Raw genomic sequence first — 20164 nt, forward strand, 5'->3', positions numbered from 1 at the left:
CATGACCAGTGTTTTTCCATTTCATTCCCTTCACTTTCTCAAAAATTATCTGTGCCACCTGACACAGCCCTAGATAAACAAACCAAAGATGGAAACCCCCGAGGCCAAACTGCAAAGCAAGGGCTTCACCCCTGAAAGTCCCACAGGGTAGAAGGTAGTATGAAGATAGCTATTTCCACAAAGTCCTTAGCAGGGGTGGGGTTCTCCACCCTCTGCCACATCGGCTCCCACACCGCACCCAGAAACTGCAAAGAGGAAGATCTGGAATGTGTGACCTGCAGGGAGAGAGACACACACAATGAGGCTGGAGAGCAGGTCTCTGCACAGGCTCAGAGACCTGCTCGGTCCAATCTGAGTTCACATATGGCTCTGGAGCACTGGAAATGTGAGCAATCCAAACTGGGATGGGCTCCAAGTGCAAAATCCATGCCAGGCTTCAAAGACTCGGAAAAAGAAAGAATGTAAAATAGCTCATTAATCATTGTTTATATTGATTCCATGTTGAAATGGTAAGTTTGGATATACTGAGTTAAATAAAAGTCTAGTATCAAAATTAATTAATTAGCACCACTAATTACCCTTTGAATAAAGCTTCTAGAAAAATTTAAAAGTATACACGTGGCTTCCATTCTGTATTTCTATTGGACCGTGTTCTTACGGACCACACTTGAGAATTTGGACTTGATCCTAAGAACAATGGGAGCCACTGTGAGCTTTTAGGCAGAGGCATAACACGACTGGATTTAAATGTTAAAAATATCTTTCGGGCTACGAAATAGAGAGTGGGCTGCAGAGGGAAGTGAGCTGATGTTGAGGGGACCCTCCAGGAGGCTCTACAATAGTCTGACAGAAGCTGAAACATGGATGGCGCTGCTCCTAGCAGCAGAGATGGAGGGGAGGGGACAAATACAAAACACAGAAGGTGGTGCCAACAAGATATGGAAACTGATGGAATCGGGGAGACATACAAGGGTGTGCACCAGGAATGCCTCCCCGGGTTCTGCTATGAAGCGTGAGTGGCCATTCAACCTCCACGCGCCACCGTAGTAATTATACCATGTAGGTAAAAGTGGCCCATCAGGTCACCCTGGGGTCGCAGTGGAGTCCCCTGCAAGGGGCCTGCATCACGGATGCTCGGGGTACTTCGGAACTGGTGCCTGCTCTTCCAAAGTGCTCTCCTTCTAAAGAGCTCCCAGAGCAAGTGACTCAAGATTCTGCCCAGACAAGAAACACTGTGGAAAGCTGTTGGAAACGGTGATGGTAATTGCTGCTAAGACCAGGAAATGGGCTGAAAGCGCAGCAAATGGAATGGGCTGTGGTGGAAGCACAGAGGGGGGTGGGGGTGGGGGGTGGTCTTTACTCCTGTGCCCCTTTCCTGGCTTCCTTCCTAGGGAATTCCAGCAAAATATTGCAGGGGAAGGGACAGACCCAAACTTAAGTGCCAGTTTGGCCACTGAGTAGCTGCGCACACCTGGCTCTTGCAGGCGTCCGTATTCTCCTCCGAGGATGGGAAACTGACCTCCCGTGGGAGGGTTCAGGGTGATGACACAGGTACAGCACCAGCCTGATTCGTAGAAACAGTGCCCCCAACTGGGACTGGGACCCCTCTGCTTTCTCCACCTTCTTCCTTCGCCCCAGAAAGGGACAGCACCTGAAGCACAGACCTCCCGCCCTCCAGCTCTGCCTCTCCCAGGTACAAAGGGGTCAATCTCAAGAAAAGCTGGGCAGGCCTCTGCTCTGGACACGGAGGGCACACTCCTTGTAGGGCAAGTGCTATCATGAATAATTAAAGGAAGCTCAGCTCATTAAAATAGACGCACAAAGGATGCCTCTGACAGAGCAGCCATCTTTTAATTTTGGGGGGGCTGTTGGTTTAGGAAACCATTTTTTTCTCAATTAGGGCTCCTTCCGTTTTGATTGCCTTCAGAGGCCTCCCTATCAATTTGGGTAAATTAGCCAGCTTCTCCTGCGTACGGAGCCGCAGCCATAAATCATAAATATGAGTGTGTGTAAAAGTCTATAGCACGGGCCCAGTGTAATAATAAACACATTTATATTTTATCACGGCTGTTTTCTCCAGCTTCCAGCGGCTCACTGCCTGGGCCCCAGGGGCTGGCAAGCACTCCCCGCCGGCCTGCTCCGCCGTCTTGCTTTGTGCGCAGTTTTCCTGCCTCCTCTGCTGAGGCCGCGACCGAGATCTGCCAAGTGCCAGCAGCTCGTCTCTGTGCCACGGCGGCGGGCAAGGCATCACCCCGCTCACTCCCGGCCCAGGAGAGACACAAATGAGCCGGCGACCTTTCAAACTGTGGCGAAGCGGGCCCTTGACCCAGAGACCTCCCGACGTCAGTGGCTCCACTGCCGAAGCCAGCCAGCCAAGAGGAACGATGTTTGCACAATGTGATTGTGTTTACACAAAGATTTAACGCCTCAATAGAGCAAAGGCTGTTCAGTTCATTTTAATTATTGCTTTATTCTTCTCACAACCGATTAAAAAAATGTTTAACAGGGAGCTCGTGGTAATTGATCCCGTAAGCTCGGTGCCTATGGTCCCTCCTAGCTCACGCGATGACAGTCGTGGGGAAAGATGGATGAAAGGTTCCCTTGAGCTGAAAGGCTTCTTTCCCCTCCCTGCCTCTGCTTGTTAAGCATTCTCTGTGGGGAAGATGGACGCCAAGGAAAACCACAGAAAAAACGACAAGATCTGACCGTGGGAGGGGGCAACAGACACGCGGGTGGGTTCGAAAGGGGCCTGAATGCTGAGGGGCTAATCCGAAGCAAGGGAAAGGCGAATGTGCAATGGGCGTGGGGGCCTTGCCAATCACAATGATTTATTACGGTTATTTCTCTGGCAGGCAGAATAAATAAAAGGGGGGATGTAAATCTGAAAATACAAAGATGCACAGGAACACAAGATCGGACAAAGAAAACAATCTATGTGTTTGAGGCAAACAATCCTTAGGAGTCAGTCCTATGTGCTATTTCAGGAACTTGTCTTTCGGTGCTAAAACCTTTTCTTTCTCAGATCTCCGGAAGACAATGCAGATGCCCATGGCTGGGAGGTTCAGAATGTTAGAAAGCAGCTCCTAGGCTTTCGTGAATACGGGGGAGGGATCGCTGCACACAGCCGCAGAATCTTAACCTGAGTTTGGGGTCTTTGCTCACTAGGGAATGTATAATTCCTGTACGGAGCAAGTGTTTTTCTCTTAGGACATTTAACACACCCATAAAAGCAGGGCAGAAAGGAGATAAAACAGAATTATCTTTATCTCCACACTTATTATATAAATTTTAAAAAACATTATTTTTTTTCAAACTCTCCTAGAAAAACTAGTATACCTAAGACAGGTATACCTAAGACAGCCAGGCACAGCTTACACACCAAGATCCATCCACCCACAGCTTCTCCCAGATACTTCTCTAAGGCACCTCCAGTTGGATTTTCTAGTTTAGTGATAAAAGAGGACTAGCTAGGTGCAATCAAAGAGAAGTTTCATTTCCCAAATTCTCTCCACAAATGTTCTAAAATATGCAATGTACTGGTACTGAGATATCACTCTGAGAATCAATAGCATGCATTGGTTTGCATCTTCAAAACTAGCTTACTTGCTTTTTTTTTTTTAGCTTGCTTTCTTAAAATAGAAAAGAAACTAAGGCCAAGGATCCTTAAGTTCGATCAAAATAGACAGAATATAAGGATATATAAGATAATCACTCAATTTTCTTAGCTATTCTGAATTTGTTGTTACATTGGAGAAGTAAGATAACTCACAAGTTACTTGGTGTATGTGTGAAGTAAGTAGAATGGCAAATACTAAGCCATTTATTTTGCTGGACTATAAACACAACTAAATTAATTTTTATCCTTTCTTAATTTAAGCACCCCTAAAATATAGCTGACTTTTAAAGGAAATTCTGTTGAATGGGGTAGGCTCTACAGTTTGGCAGAGAAACCTTTGGGGGGAAAAAAATCACTCTGAGCCTCAGTTTTCTCATCCATAAAATGGGAATAATGAGAATCTTCTCCACACAGGGAGGTGGGGGCTACGTAAAATGAGGTACATGAAAGCAGTTGGTAAGCTATAAAGAGCAATACAGAGGGTATTATCATTACTTACTCAGTTGGGTAAAGCCTTATGTGGGAGCAGCCATTCCCAGGCTTGATACCCAATTGCCTTCTCATTCCCAAAGCCAATCTGAGAAGGAACACTTCAGCGAACCCTTTCTTTAGCACATCTGCTCTGGGGAGCTGACTAAACAACCATTGCGTCGTCAGGTCATCAAGATAAATATGACTAATTTGCCACTGGGCCTAAAACTAAGGCCAACAGCAACTGTGAGCCCAAACATGGCCCTTACCATGACCCCGGAGGCCAGCTCACTCATCGTAACCTCTCCAAGGGGCAAGGGATAAGCTAATCCGTGTGAAAGACACAGAAGTCACGCACTCCCTACAGCCACACTCACATGTATGAGAAGAATAATGTCAGCAGTATGATCTCCAAACAGTTAGGACAATGACACACAATTATAATCGCATACTGTCCATTGTATCTGGGGACGACATGTCTGACAATGTTATTTTCTAGACATGTGAACGTGGCTGAAAGAGCCAATGTATGATTCCCATCTCCTGACAGATTCAAGCATAAAGTCTGTGTCCATTAGATGATGCCATTTAAATCCTTTTACCTGAGATACCCCTTCTCCCTGGAACCAGACTAGTGAGTGAAGGGAAGTGCATTGAAGTACCACATTCTTTAAAAACCATTTTCCCAATAAAAGTTCTATTTTCTGACTGAAAACACTTTCCCTCAGTCTTATTTCTGCCCTACCAGTCAATCTTCTTTTCAGTTATAAGGTTATAGTTGAGCGAGGCTGCTATACGTGAGAGGACAGGTAGAAAGTGATGACTGGTCAGCGAGGCCCACTTCCTGGCTAGAAGCCTCCTTCCACCTACCAGCCTGGCAGCTCCTGTGATTCAAACACCTGCCTCAGCAAACCCTCACATCGTTACCGGTCAGGGGCCTCCAGCAAGAGGGGACTGTGTGGCTAGCTGGTTTGGCTCAGTGGACAGAGCATCAGCCTGGGAACTGAAGGGTCCCAGGTTCGATTCTGGTCAAGGGCACATGCCCAGGTTGCAGGCTCGATGCCTAGTAGGGGGCGTGCAGTAGGCAGCTGATCAGTGATTCTCTTTCATCATTTATGTTTCTATCTATCCCTCTTCCTTCCTCTCTGAAATCAATAAAAATGTATTCTTAAAAAAAACCAAAAAAACAAAACAGGGGTGTCTGTGGCTGGAGAAGAGTCTCTGTCACAAATGTTAAGCCTAGACAGCGAAGCACCTGGCCGTGGTGGAGCTATCCCCCCATATCACAGGGGTAAAACAGCACAGCTTCTAAGTCCCGACAGAAATAACAAATCACACAGCTTTTATATTTTGTGGATTTTTAAATGATCATAAAAAGGTAGGCAAGACCTGTTCGGTAGTCTTGGAAGGACGAGGAAGGACTTTGCTGGTGGGGCAGCATGATCCAAACAGAAACCGTGAAGGGGAGCTAAGGTTCACAGGCCAGCCGGGGTTTCTCCTCCTCGGCCGCTGACATTCAGGCCCAGCGATCGTGTAGGGACTGTCCTGTGCCCTGCAGGATGTTTAACAGCATCCCTGCCCTCCACTTACCAGATGCCAGGAGCAAACTCCACTCCCCTCCAAGCTGTGACCACCAAAAAGCGTCTCCAGACATTGGCAAATGTCCCGAGGGGCAAAATTGGCCCAAGTTGAGAATCGCTGCATTAGGCAACTAATGGTCTCCCATTTGGGGAGAACGGCTGGGCTACAAGTTTTGCTCTCATGCATAATGGCCTCTTTAGCCACTAAGAGGAGGTCCCTCCACCCCTTTGAACAGTCGTGTGACTTTCATGTTCCTGCTGGAACCTCATTAGCCTCACAAGTTCTTGGAGGGTCAGGGAGGGCCCAGCGGAGTGGATCGGCTCCTGTGGTGAGCAGACGGCCACGTGAGGTGGTGAGCACAGGGTGTCCAGCTGAAGGGCTGATAGGGCTGGATCCAAGGCAGCTTCCGCCCCCACGGAAGAGGCACCTTTATCTGGCCAGCACAGAGGCACAGTATGGGTTTAGCAGCAGCCCTACTCGGCAGCCAGCAGACAACGGATTCCTCTTTCCCGGGCTTGTCCACTGGTTTCCCTCATCTAAGATGTAGTGGCTTGGTGTGAACATGAGAATTAGCAAAGCAGGCTTTTGGGACTGAGGAGAATCATAAGGTTGAAGCCGGTGGTGGAATATCTCCTTTCTCAGGCCCCAAAGCATGCCTGAGCTTCCACTATCACTTTAAACATGAAGTCATCCCAAGAATAAAGATCTACCCACCAGGAAGAGCATAACGAGAGGAAGCTTGGAAGCAGGTACTGGTGTTTGCTTATGGCTGGGGCTAACCATGACTAACCTTTTCAAAGACTCCACCTTGGGTTTCCCAGGTCTTACCAGAGCCAGCGTGCAGGTATGTAACCACACCCGACGAATGCTGGAGGAGTGGACGAGACAAACACCTGGGACTTCTCTGGACTGTTCATCCTATGTCCTGCTTCAGTCAACTAGGGACAATCCATAAAACACACTGGAAAGTTGTTATTCTGACAGTCTGCCATCAACAAAGACGAAACACCGAAACAATCGAAACCACCCTCTCCCAAAGTCAGAATGTACAACTCGCCAAGCGGTGAAGGAATGTTCTGACTTCTGGTGGCTCTTCATCATCCAATGGCCAAGTACTTTAATGGACACAATCTTCTGAGTGATTAACAACTAGTCCACTTCATAGAAATTGCAGAAATAGGACTACACCTGCTCCCTAGTTATCCTCTGATAATAAGGTTTTCTCTGCAGTTTGAACGTTACTAGTGGCTGGCTGGTTTCCTTAAGAGCTATGGAACACTGCAATATTCTCTCCAACATCCTAGCCTCGTTCGGGCCTTCTATTTTAAGGATACTTTAAGCAGAAACGATTCCATAGAGCCTGATCTGATCTTAGAGCGGCAGGGCTTACTGCTCAGAACAGCGCTCCTCCTGCTTCACTTTCCATAGGGAAGATAGATCTCATTAGTATGGGAAGCCAGTACCAGCCATTAGCGTCAAGTAAGAGTTGCCTTTGCTAACTATTTCTGTGCACAGTCACCAACATGTTCCGAGTTTTCTCAATAAAACAGCTCCTTCCCAGGGGGGATGAAGTTGCCTCCTTATGTAGCCCCAATTTACATACACTTGCTCAACCTCTTGAAGCATCATTTCACCTTTAAAGAATCCTTCTCCCCACACTTCCAGTGAAAATTTCAATATTGATGAAATGGAAGCCCCCACTTAAGTAGGAGATACAAGTATATGGAAAATAATACACTATTTTAAATCACAAAACTGATTTTAGGTTTATTTTGCACCACATGTGTTGCTTGTGGTAGGTTTGCAAAACATGCATTCTTTCTAGGTAAGTGAAATGCATCACCAAAAGTGTCTGAGGCACGCAGTGTGCATCAGAGGAATGAAATCTATAATGCAAAGTCATGGGCCTGGAAGCTCCCCTTTGCTCCTTCTGAATGAATAAAACATTTGGGAAAATCCCATAACTGCTTTTAGTCCACTTTATTTCTTACTTTATACTCTGTATAATAATAAGAATGGTAAAAAAGGAATTTGGTCCATCTAAGAGATGAGTTGGTACTCTCCTTAAGATGTTAAAGATGCTGCCTTGTTAATAAGTTAGGAATTTTAATGTTTGCACAAATTCTATCATGTCCATGACAGACAGAGATGTGTAATAATTTGCGAGTTCTTTCTTAAGAAGACCAAATCCATCATTTAAGTAATAAGTCTTGAAATGTCCTGTTTCTTTTAAACCCTATTCAGAAGGTATGCAGAGAAAAGAAAGACTTCAAGATTCTAATGTTTTCATAGCTGAAGGATTTAGTTGAGAAAGCAGGATGAGGGGACGCAGGTGCCAGACATTGTGTAGAATTTGCACTTATGCTCCATTAATTGCCAGCATATCCTCCTTTCCCTTTTCCCTCCCCTCCCCCCATTAAGTCCCTTCGGGAAAACAGTAGAGCAGCAGGCCCAGACTGGTACCCAGCAGCAACACCAGGAGCAGAAGTAGCCAATTAGCCTCCAGAATACAAAGGGGGGAGTGGGGGGAATGATGCAGTTACCTAGCAACCAGAAAGAGCAGAAACAGCTGTGTAGCAGGCCCAGGCTGGTACCCAGGCAGAAAGAGGATAGCCAATTAGCACACTGTATTTAATGCTGATGTGGTTTCCTAGTAACAGGCTGTACAAGTCTGTCTGATGCATTTTCTTTCTCCCTTCCTCACATTTTCCTCAATCATGCACAGTATTACTATTTGCCCTAATTACTGTTTCTCCACTGCTTCAAGGGGCCATTATTTTGTCCCTAGAGAAATGGGAAGAACTCAGAAAAAAAATCTTCTGTAATGACAGTATTTAGTTTCAAATTCAAATTAGTTGTAAGCTTTGAGACACTAAACAACAACAACAAAGAATGAAAAAAAAACAACAAAAAAGCTAGCAAATCGCCCGATGCCTAAATTTCTAAGTAGCCTATGCTACCTTTTCTACATGCTAATTCTACATGTGAGTGAAGCAAAAAATATTTAATAATGCATACTGTCATTTTGCCATTCACCACATTTTCGAATAGGCTGAATCCCATATACTTGAATTTATTCATATTGATTTTCGACACTCTCTGCTGAACACTAGGAACATAAAATGTCTTATTACCTTTATCAGAGAAGGAAGATGTACCTTCTGTTGCTCTTTTTAAAATACCAATACTAGTTTCAATAGGCTCATGACCAACTGAGAATCCAATATGAAGAATCATTATTTCCTTTCTATGATAGATGTTGAGTACAGGTGAAGAGTGTGCATATCCTATAGTCAGGGGATTCAAACACCATGTTATAAGTTCATAATCACACTAATGAATTCAAGTGAGGTGACATTAAACCATGTGAACCCACAAAATGAAGACAGACAACTTTTAAATAGGACTACTGCACAGCTATTCTAAAATATTTCCTACTGCATCTTGCTACTCTTTTTGGGGGGCGGGGGGCAGCAAGTCAGTTTAATGTACAATGTGCCGAGATTTGATGCCTGACGATTGATTGATTTCTTTCCCGTTTATATGACAATGAAAGACCTTTCACCTCTAAAGGTTAATTTCTCACTCTGCTGGGACACTCTCATTTATACTAGAATATGTGTCAGACTCATCCTTTTTCTTGGGCTCTATTCTTCAGGGCACTGATTATATAATTCTACAGTAGACAACTAGAACCTCTCTCATAACAGTGGCTTTAATATTGGAACAATCTATAGTCCTCCTTACAAAATCTTGGTATGAACACAGCAAGGGCTCTAGAGCAGTGGTTCTCAACCTTCCTAATGCCGCGACCCTTTAATACAGTTCCTCATGTTGTGGTGACCCCCAATCATAAAATTATTTTTGTTGCTACTTCATAACTGTAATTTTGCTACTGATATGAATCGTAATGTAAATATCTGATATGCAGGATGTATTTTCATTGTTACAAATTAAACATAATTAAAGCATACTGATGAATCACAAAAACAATATGTAATTATATATGTGTTTTCCAATGGTCTTAGGCGACCCCTGTGAAAGGGTCATTTGACCCCCAAAGGGGTCGCGATCCACAGGTTGAGAACCACTGCTCTAGAGGAAGACATTACACACCAAAGTACACCTCTCTGGGCAATACTCTTCCAAGGAGGAAAAGAACTTTGTCAGCTGAGGATGGCTTCTGGCTTCCTGTCCGCAACAAAAGGATTGGTGGCTTTTAATCAACTTCAGCTCACCTAGTGAAATGGTTGAAACTGTTCTGTCCCAATAAACTTGGGATTTTTAAAAATTTTACATTGTTACCCGAAAACAGCATGCACAGTACTGTTTTACTTTACTGAATTCCATAAATTAGGTCAGTCATAGTAATGGAAAGAGGATATATTCTGAAGGTAGAGACAACAACAAAAACCTAAGTTATATTTTATGATACTGGATGAGTGGTTTTTATAACATAAAATGAGTTTTAAATTATATATGCATACTATTCTGCAAACAAAATAAAAGGGGTCTAACCTGAATGCAGATAACCTTTGAAGGAAAGAAAGGAAAAGATGAAGAGTCCAACTCGGAAGGGCGTCTGCCAAGTGGGCCTGGTTTGGGACAAAGCTGGACTGAGGTTCCATAAGGAACTGGTAGTGGGGCACCTGGTCTTCCATCCCTGAAAGCCTATAAGGTCCAATGGCGGGTTAGTCCCCAAGACTTAATAAGCACAGAGGATAAAGAAGGTACGGTGAACAGACATGTGGGACAGTCCATGACAAACTTATTCTGACTACAGACACTCGTAAATAATTTCAGTGGCTTGACTTTTCATTTGTAAGCTAGTGGGTCCTAACACTGACCATGGGAACGGTGCAGGAGGGGGGAACAATGCCACCACTGGTTGGCCAAATAACCGGCACATTCAAGTCACTAGCTTTTGATGACTTTGAAGGGTCTTGCTGCTACTGACATTTCGCTTAATAACTGCCATGGCACTCTATTACTTTTTTACATGGTTGTAAAGAAGTTACTCTTGGAAAATGTAAAAAATCTAGTAGTAGGGGAGAGGGTCAGGGTGGGAGTAGAGGTGGTGGATGCTGCTCTAGCTCCATCACCCCCCCACCCCCAGCTTGTCTCACAGATCCCTGCAAATCCATGGAGTCTCCCACAGTTGAACATTAAAAATAGTAATAAAGAAAGATTTCAATATTGTACACTGGTTGATGGATGTGTAATCTACTGATCCACAGTGCACTGCTGCCAGACCGTTTCTGCTGCAAAGGAGGGTAAAGGAAGGCTTCAGAGGCAGGAAGTGGCTCCGTGCAGGAAACAGCAGGTATAGGTGGGGCATGAGAAAGGAAGGAATTGAGATTTCAGAAACAGGTTTGCCCAGGGCCATCCACTTCACCTCCATTAGGGTGGGGACAAATCGAAACTGTCTGGTTAGAAAGAGCCTGGCTCGCTCCGTTGGTACCGGAGTCGCTGGCAGAGCTGGAGTCCCATTACACACAGGCCCATGTGGGCTGGGTTCACTTACCAGAACTAACTTCCTTAAATAAAAAGTATGTTTGCTCATGATCCATTTTCAAGGTTTTAACTCTAATTTCTACTCAGTTCAAATTGGATCGTCTTCAAAGAAAAATACACCATTTTACAAATATTTTTTACCTGTCCTTATATTTTTTAAATATTTTTTACCTGTCCAATTTTTAAAAAATATATTTTATTGATTTTTCACAGAGAGGAAGGGAGAGAGAGAGAGAGAGAAATATCGATGAGAGAGAAACATCGATCAGCTGCCTCCTGCCCACCTCCTACTGGGGATGTGCCTGCAACCAAGGTACATGCTCTTGACTGGAATTGAACCTGGGACCTTTCAGTCGCAGGCCAACACTCTACCCACTGAGCCAAACAGGCTATCGCTTAACCAATTTTTAAAAAAAGAATTATTACAAGCCAATGTGGCTCAGTTGGCTGTGGCATCATCCAGTACACCAAAAGGTGGCAGGTTCAATTCCCTCCATCGGGGCACATACCCAGGTTGTGGGTTTGATTCCTAGTTGGGGCGTGCTTGCTGGAGGCAAACTGATCACCATTTCTCTCTCACATGGATGTTTCTCTCTCTTCCTTCCTCTCTCTAAAATCAATTTTAAAAATGTAAAAAAAATAGATTTCTAAAAATAAATAAATCAGTACAAAGCTTTTTTTAAAAGGGTTTTGTTTTCACTCTTATTTTTACATATGGTTTCCTTAAATTCCCTTTTTTTGATTCAAACAGAATTATTCCATTAATGTTTCAACTGAAGGAGACATAAAAAATATATTGCCTACTACAATTAATTTTTATATAATTTTAGTCTGCACTCTTTAGAAAGCTCCATTTAACTTTCCTCAAACCTCCTAATATAATATGTACTGAATGGCTATGATCATCATGGTCATTAACATTCGTATTATCACAGAAATGCTTCTGTACATCATCTAGTTATTAAAGGGAAGTTTTCTTTAAAGTTCACGCTGGCCTTCCCCATGTCATTCCTTCAACTATGCAGTCTCCTCATGGCCTTCCTTTTCTCTTCTCTATCAGGGATGACTTCATCTTTAAATCCTCAAGTTTATAAAATTCTATTGCTCCTGCTGCCTTTTTTGAAATGAGATTCCTCTATTCTCTTCCCTCCATCTTACCTCCCACCCACAACCCATGCTCTGTTCTCTTTTGAGATCAGTTTCCAAATATGACTCGATGAAAACGTATTTCAGGCTTTTGCATCAAAAAGCAAGGTCCTCAGAGATGGGGGAAGGAATAGTGTCTCATATAGTAGGTTTTCAATAAATAGTGTCTGGTGAAATATGTATTAACTTCATGTTTTGACTTTCTCCTCCATCCTTATTTTAACATGTTCATTTACTTCATGACTACTAATTATCCATTAAAAGGACATCTGGAATAGGAATGTCCCAAAGCCTACATTTATTACCACATTATAATTATAAAATAAATGTGCTTGCTGTGTATATGCTGAGTTTAAGTTATACCCAATATATGTTTAGCTAGATTTATCTTCATAAATGTTAAAAGCTAGCATATTGCTAAATTATCATGGGTGAAACTCGGAAGATTTTCTGATTCATAAATTCTCCCATCAGTTGTTTTCCACCACCTCATTCACACTCCTTCTTTGCAAACTCTTTTAAATCTTGAATACGCTAAATCCAAGATGCCAAATGCTCCTATTAAACTCTCTTTACTTTGTGAACTGAACAGTTAACTCGTATTCTAGTTTCCCTCCCATAATCGGGGTGTAATGAGTTTCTGCCTCAATACATGGATAAACATTAGCAGCCCTGTGTCTCAGAATATTAAAGGCCCTTCAGTGTCTTAAAATTGCCCTATTTCAGTTGCTATTGTATAAATTCAAAGAATTCTTATCTATGGCACCAAGGAGGTTGAAAGTGGTTGATGGGCCCCCTAGAGTTCTAGACTAAAGTATTTAATTTTGTCCTGCTGATATGCCTGACCTTGAAACAGGGCTTCTATTTATATAAATTAGTGTTTTATCACATTGGCATCATTTAAAAACATGAACAGCATCCATAAATGCCCTGTCCAGAAAGAGAAAAGTGACTTTTTATCTCAGAATCATCCATGCTGCTTCTGACTAGTGACAGGAGCCTCCCCCACACCCACTTAACGCTTTGTCTTCCTTTAGCCTTCCCCCCCTGCCCAACCCAATTCTATAAATTCTGTGTCCATGGCACAGCGCCTGACATCTATGGGCACTTAATACCCGTTCATGGAATGACTGAATGAACAAAGTAAATAGGAAGCAAGATGATCTATTAAATAGGATGCAAGCCTAAGCGACAGGAGATAGTGGTCAAATTTTACTTCTGTCCATGGCGGGTTGTATAACTTGAGCTAAGACATATTTACATTTTTTGGTCCTCAGTTTCCCCTGTATGTGATAATGTTTGCCTTTCTTATTTCACAGGTATAGGGTGTTAACACTTGTCATTTTAATGAGTGTATTGGGGCTGTGACAAAAAAGTCTCTCCTTAATCCTAAGGTTAAAAAACTGGTTTAATAGTAATGATCACATAACAGTAGCTACAGTAGTAACAACAATGGGCCTGGAAATGGAACACCATTTCTTTGTAATTTCCTTGTTCTGGGTCTTAGTCATTTGATGATGCACTACGTTTTAAAGACCTGCCCAACTTTTATCTATTGAGGAGACACTTAAATTATTTTCCATTGTCAATTTGTATTTCAACTATATGTTTCTCATTTCTTCTTACTAATGGGTTATTAAGAAAAATATCTACTTGACTTCTCTTTCCTTCATTAGCTAGCATAACAGAGCTTGGATGGGAGCAACAGTGTTTTATTAGCATCCTGGACCAGCCACCTAAGAGTTATGTGAAGTTGGACGAGTTACTTGACCTCTCTGGACCTCATTTTCCTCATTTATGAAATAAAAATAGTGCCTATGTCATTATGTTAATATGAGGATTAAAAGGGTTATATTTTTAGAAGACTTCAAAAAGTGCACTGCAAGTGCTTTATGTTTGTTGAATAAGTAATGTATATTTCACCTTTAAAGAACTTTCATTATATGTATAAAATAAGCACTTTGTTTGCCTCTTAAACACAACGCTCATCTTTTTGTTTGTAATATTTTTAGACACCTTTTCATTTAAAAGCAAACTATTTCCCTAAATCCTAATTAAACTTAGAGATTGTACCACATCTTAATTCATTATGACCTGCCCCAAAGCAGATATAAAATGCTAATTGCACACTTGTATTACCTTTCCACCTGAAAACATCCCTTTATGCCCTCCATTGCAAAATCTAGAATGTGCTCATCACCACCTATATATTAGACTAAAGCAAGCCCAGTCCCTAGAGAGGACCCTCCAAATAGCACATGTGAGAACATGGCCTCTTTTCTCCCTCCTCTGTGACCAACAACCAAAGATTTCATTGCTGGCCTTTGTCCTAACTACCAACAGGATTCGTTCTTACTTGTGTAAATGTGAACAAGCTTTCATATGAATCTCCATACTAGGAAAGTCTGCTCATTGAACACAAAGCATCATTTCAATCAGATGCTTTTTTTTCCATCTCAGACGTGATCAAGAAGAAATGTAAAAAATAATTATTTTTCTTTTTGCATAGACTCTACTAACAGTTTAACAAATTTGATTTTTGCTAAAAATGAGCAAAATGGTGATTTGGGGGAAACTGAAAGTAAAGATTTCTCCTGCATCAAAATATTAGGATTACTTAGCTGACTCCGAGAAGATGGATAAAATTATGATCATAATGGCTGAATTACTGAGAAAGAAAAATACATTATACAAAGGCCAGCAAACAGAGTGGGAGAGAAAGGTCTGAACGGCTTGGCTGCTGAAGGACATTTATACTCATGCCAGCACTAAGTGCTCTTCCCAATGAATAAACCATATGTCCATTTTTATGTGCTTCCTCTCACTGAGATTCTGCTACTTCACAATATTTCCTTTGTCCCAGGCTCTGCCTCATCTCCTTCCCCCCCACCCCCCTGAGTCCCCCATCCATAACTTCACCTCCTTAGGTAATCAGCATTTGTGCCCAAGCTACCAACTTGAACATCTGCTACCTGGGAAAAAAAAAAATCACCTCATTGCCTAACATTCTCCAGGGCAAAAAGTTTAAAGGATTCAGCATCCTCAAAAACCAACCAAAGGGTTTGGGGTGGGGTGGGGGGGGGGAGCATACCTTTCTTTTCCAGCTCAGTAAATTCTAAATTCTAGCTATATAAAGATTAAATGAATAACACTTGAAAAATTCCTCAATGCAAGCAATGCCAGCTTACTAACAAAGTATTGTCTTTCTTATGCATAGACAGAGACCCGCACACTATTTTATTTCATTTTTGCAACTGTCTCCTTTTCAATATATGAATAGATAAAAGATATATATATATGTGTGTGTGTATATATATATATATATATATATATATATATATATATATAACTCTAGAGAACAAAATGCCAATATTTCCCCTATTTCTCTTGAATAGTTTTCTCATTTTTTTTCTGTCCCAAAACACTTCCCCAACTGAAAGATAAGGAAATCTTTTCACTGAATTAAAGTGAGCCCTGTGTTACAACAACTTGCCTGAACCCAACCAGAACCCATTTTTTAAACTGTATTTCAACCTTAGGTCAGCCGCGCTCCCCAGCCCACTCACTCATATCAGCAGACTCTTCCTGAATTCCCATCACCATATACCTTTGCCCTCGAGCTTTTACTAGTCCATTTCCTTGATATGCTTGCACTTAATTTGATTCCATCCTTCATGCGTTCTCCATTATTCTTAGTTCATCCACACCACATAAATTATCACCTTTGTTTGCAGTTCCCCACGTGCCCCATTCACACCAATTCCAAATAAATACTTCTGATTCTCATCCACTTAATCCAAATTAATTCATATTCCCTCTCCCTATCCCTCATCCCCACCTCTGCCTCTCTCCTGTCTGTTTCTCTTTCTTACAGCAGCTACTTTTCCCTCCATGCTTGGCTTTGAGGATGCCAGGCAATTGCTTCCTATGTTGTCTTAGAAAAGCCCTGGTCACATTAGTGACAACGTCAATGGCCAATGCTTGCATGTCCAGTCTCACCCTCCACAACCAGTGTCTATGAACATCATCAGCCCCACACAGAAAGTGCGGGAGTGAGGACAGAAAAGCTTCTTGCTCTTTGCCTATATTTTACTTTGGCTAAGTGACTTAAAGTTGCGGGGCTTTATTTTCATGCAATCATCACTAATCAACATCAACAGCAATAGTAACATCTACAACTAACCATATGCTATCTATAATAATAAAAGCATAATATGCAAATCGACCTAACAGCTGAACAGCAGAACGACCGTCCGGATGACTGTCCTGTCCGGACGAAGCCCAGCTGCGAGGGCTGAGGCAGCCGGGGCTGCGCAGGCCTACTCTTGCACGAATTTCGTGCATCATGCCTCTAGTCTTTTAATAAGTTTTTACAAGTGTTTTGCATGTAGTTTCTCATTTAATCCTCAAAGCAATCTAGGAGTGAACACAGCTGTCCCCATCTTCCAGATAAAGAAGATGAGACTCAGTGAAGATAAATAACTTATCCAGGTCATAAATCCAGGAAGCGGTAGAGCCAGAGCTCAAAGCCAAGTCCACCTGCCTACAAAGCCCTGCTCTCAACCATTCTGCACCGCTGCCTTTGCAATAATGCGTGGTGCCTCCCCGGGCGACTTCCCGACGTGGAGGCGTCCACCCCATGTAAGTGGGCATAGGTGCTGGGGAACACATGAGCTCCACCTTGACGATCACCGAGTACACAATGCCCCCCAATCAAAGCACCAAATAATACAACACTCCAAAGAGTTGTCCTTTTGACACATCTTTTGGGAAGAAGGGAATAAAAAAAGAGAAAAATGCTCTGGGCTCCCCCCCAAAAAGGAATCTCTGCTTCCCCAGAGCTGTCCAGCCACCACACAAGGCAGGACGTAGCCTGTCTTACTGTCAATAATTCAGAAATGTGTCCACCAGCATGCATTCCACAACCCAAACAAAACTGGACATTCTCACCTCATCCTGCTTTCTCTAGTTTCCTGTGGGGAGCGGGAGATGAGTCACGACTGAAGTCTGGAACACTGCAATGGCTTGTCATTGCTTTACTCATTGACTTGAGAAAGAAACGACCTTCAGGACAACATCAGGGAGAAATAACGCTGACAACAGGAAGCCTTAGCCTTGGTGTATGTGGAGTGGAGAACTTGAACCCAAACTCTGATGGGAAACTGTGAGTGGAACTCTGCACCTGAGCCCCAGGACGCAGAAGTGATGTTAGGAAACCTTCCCATGAACCGAGCAAGAGCCACGGGGAATTAAGTACAGAATCGGAGGAGTGCCATGCCTAAGTCCAGTGCTCAGAGGAAACAATGTCAGCCCTCAACCTCCCATGGGAATACTGTAACTCTGTGGTTCAAAACGGTGATTTCTTCTAGTCACATTATACATCTCTATTCAGGAAAGTTCCTCTGTGCTGAACAAAGGCATTCCACAGGCCCCAGAACGGTAGAGCTGACAGGGGCTTTAAGAGTCAGAGTATATGACAGGTGTGGACAATGAGGCCCATGAGGCAAAGGGACACATTCAAGGTCACTGAGCGAGGAAGTGGCAGAGTTAAAACTAGAACCCAGGTTTTCTGCTATCCCAGCCAATGAACTTTGCACTGCACATCCCCTTGGTGGCACAGCCCACAAGCCATCAAAGAGCACCCGAGAGACAAGCGGTGAGTCCCGAAAGAACTCTCGCCAGACACCTCCTAACTTAGATGCATCACCCACTTCTCTCCAACAATACTTACGTTTGGAGGGTTCCCTATTCAGCTTATACTGTGCAAGAAGCAGGCAAAGCCCATACAGGCAAACACACTGCCAAGGACTCATTTAAAACCCACCAACGACAGTAATTGCTCCGAGGATGCTAACACCAAGAAGAGACCCCAGCCCGACGCTTCCATCTCAAAGCAGAGAACAAAGACCAGTTCCAAGGGAAGCGCCAATGTCAGCCTTTTCTTAGTAAATCCCACTCTTCCAAATTATCCCGTTTGCTCCAAAGATCAATCTGGTTCCTGGGAGTCGCTACACAAGTCCTGAGGAAAATACAGTCCCCATCGGTCCCCGCCCACCCCCACCACACACATAGCAATGTAATCACTTCAGCAACTCCTCGGTAACAAGCTCATTAAAAAGCCATTCCGCCATCTCTCCATAAAGCATGCGCCAGAGAACAATGCAAAAGAGGAGATGCCAATTAATTATAGAATGATCGCATCTAATGAACTCTGAAACCCTCCTGCTGTTGGTGACTTTGATGAAAAATCAGGGATGCTGGGCAAAGAGGGAAGGGGGACACCCCAGCTCCCTTGTTTAACTGTGAATTCTTTCCACTGTACCTCCTCGGATGCCGGGGTTGATCGAACGGCAGAACTACACTCACAAAACAATGAAAAGTGTCAGAGAGTGACAAGCGCGTGTGTCACGGAGGGCTGTGAGTCACTACGAGGGCAGGGCCCCGCTCCGGCATCCTGGGAACTGTTTGATCCTATGCTGCGGGGGGCATGGCCTCTGAACGGATCTCACAGCCTGCGAGGGACACACCCGTGTGCTGTGCTCAGGGCAACCGGAGATCTTAAGGCAACAAGTGAGTCATGTGCATCCCCACCCAGGCCCTCCTGCCTCTCTATCACCTCCTAGTTGGCAGGGATGCCATTTCTTGGAACAGAGAGAAGCCCTTCCCACCAGGAGGCTAAGGGAGGAAAAAGAAGAAGCCACGTGCGGCCGACTTGTACCACTACCTGTGTGAGTCCTCTGGTGGGCCTTTAAGTGGGAGCTTTTTGTATAAACTTTCCGGCACCCGTTAAACTGACAGCGGTGAACCCTCTTCTTGTTTTCGGGGCATGCCTCGGCCCCTACCCCTCCTTGTTCACTGTCGCTCTGTCCACTCTTAACTGTCCCAGCTGCCGCCACGGCTGCTGCCGCCGTCGCCACCCCTCCCACCTTGACCGAGCTGAGCGCAGCCTTCTTGGCCACCAGTTTCAACGTCACTGTGCCATCCACGGCTGAGAGAGTCTGTGAGGTTTTGACCAGATGGCGGCTGAGCTCAGGGGACGATGGGGGCGTTAATGAGGTCACTGCGTTGAGCTGGGCCTGGTTGACGGCTGTGTAGCTGTCCAGAGAAGAGCTGGTTGGCTGGAGACTGAGGCAGGTCTCCGAGAGCAACTTGTCCCGAGAGAGCAAAATGTCCACGGCCGAGCTCTTCTCGCAGATGGCCGCTTCCACGGGGAGCAGCAGGGGGTCTAAGCGCCGGAAGCTCTCCTCGATGCACGGGGGAGGAGAAGCCCGCAGGAAACAGTCCAAGTCCTCACCAAAGGTCTCCGAGATCCTCCTGGGCTCCGTCTGCAGGTAGCGTTCCAATTCAAGGCATGTCTGCAGGAGGGGGAGAGAAACAGCTATCAGAGGCAAAGAACACCAGGAGGCCACATGCTGACAGGCACAGGAGGCAGATTCAGGAAGACACCGAGAAGGGTTTCATGGCTCGGACGTGGAATTCTCCTACTGACAGGTACGACCTTGCTATTCACTCCCTGAGTACCCCTGAAGGGTTCAGAGGGTCACATTCTAGGAGTTCAACTGCTAGAGCTGATGGGGAACTCGAGGCCCGGAAGGGCCATCTCACACCATCAAGATCTCAGAGAACATTCAATGTTAAAATGACCTCCTGCCCCACAGTCCAACTCAGCAGATGAGATCCTCCCTAGGAGCTCCCATCTAAGCACAAAGCAATAGAATCAGACAAGGTTTTCATACCAAGACAAGACTCCCCACAGTGCAACTTCGTTTCTCCACTAGATGAGCAAACCACAAAACTAAGCCACTTTCCAACTTGCTCTGAAAAACAAAGCGTGTC

The 20164-nt window shown here is 44.1% G+C and overlaps 1 protein-coding gene across 4 annotated transcripts in view; it reads right to left on the bottom strand.

The window, feature by feature from the left end:
• The window catches only part of KLF7 (KLF transcription factor 7), a 94939-nt gene that overhangs the window by 27713 nt on the left and 47062 nt on the right, over nt 1–20164 (bottom strand). For 2 of the 4 annotated variants that reach the window (XM_070421968.1, XM_070421967.1), the window contains one exon: nt 19050–19683. In XM_070421968.1, the coding sequence (XP_070278069.1) occupies nt 19050–19683 (634 nt within the window). The remainder of the gene's footprint in view (nt 1–19049; nt 19684–20164) is intronic. The other 2 variants (XM_070421970.1, XM_070421969.1) reach the window with 2 other exon arrangements.

Source organism: Myotis yumanensis, unplaced genomic scaffold, assembly GCF_028538775.1.
Source record: "Myotis yumanensis isolate MYYU_CA2020_CCGP unplaced genomic scaffold, mMyoYum1.0.hap1 SCAF_8, whole genome shotgun sequence".
Taxonomy (NCBI): domain Eukaryota; kingdom Metazoa; phylum Chordata; class Mammalia; order Chiroptera; family Vespertilionidae; genus Myotis; species Myotis yumanensis.